Consider the following 5,153-nt stretch of genomic DNA (forward strand, 5'->3'; position numbering starts at 1 on the left):
AATTGTATTTTGAATAAAATGAAAATTATTTTTTTATATAGTATAAAAAATCACAAAAAAAAAATCACACATATACACAAAAGTTCCATTCCTTCAATAATATTTCTTATTTCACAATGAATTAAGCAAGTTCTCCTGGTTTCTATATATGATCACTTGATATAGCCAATTCTAATATGAAATCAAGGGATTCCTTGGGGCTTAAGCATTGGTGCATCACAAAGTTAATATAAGATTATTCATATAAACTCATGTTTAAATTTAAAAACATGCATGACTGGTCTTAGAGCCCTTAGTATGAACATGAATTTCATGCAAGGTACAATCAGTTACAAGCACAGGGATAGAACCGCCATTTCAGTGGATCGTGCCATCGAGAATAAACAGTACAAAATAGTTGGCAGCTTTTAACAGAAACAGAGCACGCTTCCCCCTCTTCTCTTCTTCCTTCTCATTCTGATTTTCTCTCTGCAACTTTTCCATTCCAATCGGTAAGCATCTTTCTATTCTCTTCTTTTTTCTTTTTATCAATTTTCCTCCATCAACCGCATGTGATGCTAGCTACTAGTTACTTTCTTCTGAGTTCTACTTCACTGAATTCTGGCTCAAACGTAATTCAGAACTTAACTCGCTCTCCATTTGTTTTCACAGTTTTCATTGAGTTTCAAGTTCTCGTTTTTCCTTCAGAAAACTAAAGACCTGGCTTTCATTATTTTATTTTGTTACTTTTGCACAGAAAATTCGAAACTGCAATGAGTTTACAAATTCGCCACCGGAATGTTCAAAATCGTAGTCAAAAGGGTTCGAGTAGTTTCTCAAAAAATCAGTACATTTTCCTTCACAAAATTTCATCTTTAAAATTCCTAGTTCTTAATTTTTCTAATTCAACGTACAATTTGGTGATTAGCCTTAAGAACAATCATGCAGAAGAACAGTGTTCAACTTTTATGACTAATGGTTTTAGCTTTTATAGTACTTTAGATTATGTACCTAATTTAATGATAAAGCTGTGTTCATTTCAATATATAGTTTTAATTGCAGGTAATATAAAAATCAGGTGAATTTTTTGGTTGTAATGGAATCGAAAATGTCCTTTACTTCTGGAGGAACCAGTTGCCATGTTACTGGTTCAGCTGCTGAGGATGATTCAAACATGCAAGATGCTGTTGCAACTGAAGAAGGGAGTGGGAGCCAATGGAGTTTCCTCCCAAAACCATCTCATCATAACTATGTTCAGTATCTGACTGAATCCTCAAACTATCTGCCTAAGACTGAGGATATGATTGGGAGCAATTATGCAGCTCTTGGATTTGGAAACGATGGCAATGGAACAAACATGAACTTCTTTTGTAATGATCCTGGAAAAGCTTATGCCTTTAAAACTGAAGTTCATTCTTCCAATGAAGTTGACATTGGCAAGGTAAGAAAGTAAGCAACACTGAATGTGTATTTGGATTATCAATTGCAAAACTAAGTTGAGTGAATAGGAATAGTTATATTTTATGGCAACATGATTTTCGTTTGAAAAAGTTTCCTACAAGAAGTGATTTTCACATAAATGTTGTTTGTATAGTAATATTAGAGAGCAAAAATTTCACAATACTTGTACTCTAGTTTCCTTAAATGTACATGGAAATATGGAATGATGATACCCAAAGAAAGAGTTTATTCTGTGTTTTCAGCAAGTGGGGTATTGGAGACCTGCTGAGAGTGAAGTCCAGCAGGAAGCAATGCAATTTGAAAGTACTCAACATCATCACCCTCTCTATCCTGAGGTCAGTTAATGCTTTAACCAGCATAATATATTTTATAATTTTTATCATTTGAAAAACTTTATAATAATGATTTCTGTTAATCTTGTCCTAGAGTCCTGCTTCATGGACACCAGAAGCAATTGGAGATAATCCTAATGTTTCACGGCTTGATCCATCGGTATTGGCTGGCACACCTAGTTTCCTTCCTAAACCAGCAAGACAGAAAGCCAGTGACCGAGTAAGTCAAGTATGCCACTATTAGTTTTCTCCAGGCATTCCAAATTTGAAGATCACATGCTGAATTCAAAATTTGGATATTGCAATGTTTTTAACTTTTAACACAATTTATCTTTATTAACCATGAATTCTACATCATAGCAACGCAGGCAACGAATTGCCGATAATCTGAAAGCACTACACGACTTGCTTCCAAATCAAGCAGAGGTAATTTGTAGTAAGTTGTCACTGCAACATTAATCAGTGTGATGTTCCCTTTGACTCCTTAAACTAATTTAAAAAATGTAAACAAAAACTCTTTCTAGTGTTGCAAGTATTTGCAGAAACATTGTCATGGTATGTATTAATCTATCATCCTTTATTGGTAGGTTCTGCTTTAAGAACACGGAATACTCCTAACATTGAATAGATAATCTTGGAAAGTAATAACATCTTGATTCTTGCATGCATGAAAACAAAACGGGTCTTTCAAAAATATCTTACCATTCTTATCTGTGAGCAATACTTTGGCTGATCATATATACTTAATGCCATCACATTTCTATGGACAATTGATTTTTAATCTGTAGGGTAGTCAAGCTTATATACTGGACGACATTATCGACCATGTTAAATATTTGCAGCTTCAGTTAAAGGTACCTATTAACTCTGGATCGTCTCAATTTTCTCAGCCTCAATCAGTCTCATACATATATAACAGTTTTGCTTATAATTATCATTGTACTACCATATCAAATGCATTAACATGATGTCACAATGAACAAACTAGAACCTTGGCTGCATGTGAACACAAAATGAGGTTCAATGATTTCTTTCCCCTTGAAAGAATTATCCATCATTTAGGAAAAATAATAAATCGGGGCCATACCATCAGACCAAAGTGGAGATAATTAAAATAAAGCAAAGGACCATTTTGCAGTGTTTACTAACAGAACAGCTGGTTTGGTCAAGTATATAGACTTAACTTGAATTTGTCAACGTGCAAATTAAAACATAGCATATGTTCCTTACAGGAACTAAGTGGAAGTAGACTACAAGCTGAATCAACTGCTATACCACTGGTTTTCCATGAGGTATATTTCTTGTCCTTAACCTTAGAAGATAATAATGTACACAAAATCATTATGAATTCATGTGCTAGCCCAAATTCTGCCCCATAGAAATATCAAATATCTGCCACTCCAGAGTGCCAAATTCACGGACTGAATATCTTGTTTTGTTTGATTAGCAGGGTTATGGGCATTATATTGACCAGCAGAAGCTGAATGAACCACTTGAAGAGATGATGGGGAAACTTCTTGAAGAGAATCCTGCATCTGCCAGTCAGCTTCTGGAGAACAATGGTCTTGTCCTGCTGCCTATGGAGTTGGTTCAAGACTTGCACCAATCCATGCAAATCTTCGGCAACGGCAATGCACTTGTCTGAGTTCGATTGTCCGGCCGGCAAGCACCGTAAATATCAGAGACAATTTGACAACATTAGTAGCTTACTAGCTCTAGGTATTAGTATATGATCATCATTTGAATTGAAGCCTAGCTTATCTGGAAAAACCAATTAACCATGGCTTTTAAATGAATGTAGCCATCTTCTTTCGTTTCATATGGAAAGTTTAGAAACTCTTGTTTGATCATCACGTTTAATCAGATTTGGCGTGTTATGAAATTGACAAATTTTAGTTTGGCTATGAATCACTGTTTGTCTATAGACTATACTATATAACCTTTAATTACTACACTGCAAGAAGATATTGGAATGTGCATTGACATGTATATATTTGGTTTATGTCAAAAGCATAATCTAACTTTCTCAGTACTATCTCTAACTCGATTTTATGTATTGCTTACGAATCTTGTATTCTCTAAAGAAATACTTAGTAATATACACAAATATGTAGTGATAGATTTGGTGTCACTGAATTTTAGCGTACACATAATTTTTTTTTGAATATTTTAATACCAAAAGGTTGATTTGATTAATTAAATATCTAAAGGAATAACTTATCCGTTCTTGTACTAATGCCTATCCAGTAAGACATTCATGCTACAGTTTATTGCAATCACAAAAATATGGGAAGAAACGAAGAAATGTTGTAGACATGATTTTTTTTTTCCCCTTTGAAAGCTATTGTTTGATTTGTGCTACTACTGATATTTTAATCAAATTTGACTCTAAAGCCAAGTTGATTCACCAAAATATAGCTATAAGAATCCGAAGCCATGTCACCAATAATAGAGTTTAGATTCTATTTTTCTTGGAGTAACATCTATCAATGTCAACCTTAAAACTGGAGATCCACATCTATGAATCAGCTCTGACCCATAATTGCCGACCAAACCAAATTGAAAAGTTGGAAGCAACTTGGGAAAATAACACAGCTGAGTTTTTAAGCAAATAAGTTTTTTAAAAAAAATAGTAATTTCTATGCACTAAAATGATTTTATATATACATCCCGCCTTACATATTATCAAAAATATCATTTAAAAGAATAAATTTAATTCGATAACAATAAAAAAAAAAACCTTCTTTTAAAAATAAAATAAAGCCGTATTGTTCGGAGTGTGTTCCAATTCAAACAAGGAATCCATTGCTTTTATCCTATAAGAACCAAAGTCACTGAGTCAGTTCAATCTTTTAAGTTTCCGGAAACTGTCCCTTCAATTTCATCATAACAATCATTTTTACAAGGTTATCGTTCTCTATATTCGTGGAACTTTGATGGCGCATAAAATCAATTTGATCATTATGAGAATTGAGAACGCATGCTCCATGAACAGATAACACACGTACGGTCTCATAATAAGCTATCTTCTACATACGCACACTATTTAATTTTTTGAGTAAAACTAGAACATTTGTTTGGTCGTGAAGACAATATTTAAATCATTATTTTATTTTTGGTAATTTTTTATTGTATAAATTTTAAGTGGAAAAAATAAAATCATACGATCATGTATCATATTTATTTAATTTTATCAAGTGTTAAAAGGGGTTGAGAAAATTCATTCTCTAGCTAACAAATTAGTGTACTAAAAAAAAGGTGTTTGCCTTGTCAAATAGGGGTGGCAACGGAGCGAGTAGGGGCAGTTTTTGCTCTATTCGACCCCGTCCCGCCGTACAACAACCTGTATAGAACTCGCCACGCTACTATCCGCGAGTTGTA

The 5,153-nt window shown here is 33.7% G+C and overlaps 1 protein-coding gene across 7 annotated transcripts; it reads left to right on the top strand.

The window, feature by feature from the left end:
- LOC107647868 (transcription factor bHLH7-like) lies at nt 275-3,680 on the top strand. Of its 7 annotated transcripts, none has more exons than XM_021103713.1 (8): nt 276-491; nt 1,042-1,420; nt 1,683-1,775; nt 1,867-2,001; nt 2,133-2,198; nt 2,561-2,626; nt 3,005-3,064; nt 3,220-3,680. In XM_021103713.1, the coding sequence occupies exons 2-8, from the start codon at nt 1,076-1,078 to the stop codon at nt 3,415-3,417; spliced, it is 963 nt and encodes a 320-aa protein (XP_020959372.1). In that variant the 5' UTR covers nt 276-491; nt 1,042-1,075; the 3' UTR covers nt 3,418-3,680. The 7 variants fall into 7 exon arrangements, with proteins under 7 accessions (XP_020959376.1, XP_020959372.1, XP_020959377.1 ...); XM_021103715.1 differs by having other exon boundaries at nt 277-491; nt 3,223-3,680; XM_021103716.1 differs by having other exon boundaries at nt 278-491; nt 1,867-1,992.

This window comes from Arachis ipaensis, chromosome B06 (assembly GCF_000816755.2).
Source record: "Arachis ipaensis cultivar K30076 chromosome B06, Araip1.1, whole genome shotgun sequence".
Taxonomy (NCBI): domain Eukaryota; kingdom Viridiplantae; phylum Streptophyta; class Magnoliopsida; order Fabales; family Fabaceae; genus Arachis; species Arachis ipaensis.

What these genes read in the sequence shown, in the direction of transcription:
- LOC107647868 (XM_021103713.1), top strand. Translation starts at nt 1,076, where the DNA reads ATGGAATCGAAAATGTCCTTTACTTCTGGAGGAACCAGTTGCCATGTT. An exon ending in ATCACCCTCTCTATCCTGAG is followed by an intron (nt 1,776 to 1,866) that starts GTCAGTTAATGC and finishes ATCTTGTCCTAG; the next exon opens with AGTCCTGCTTCATGGACACC. An exon ending in ATTTGCAGCTTCAGTTAAAG is followed by an intron (nt 2,627 to 3,004) that starts GTACCTATTAAC and finishes TGTTCCTTACAG; the next exon opens with GAACTAAGTGGAAGTAGACT.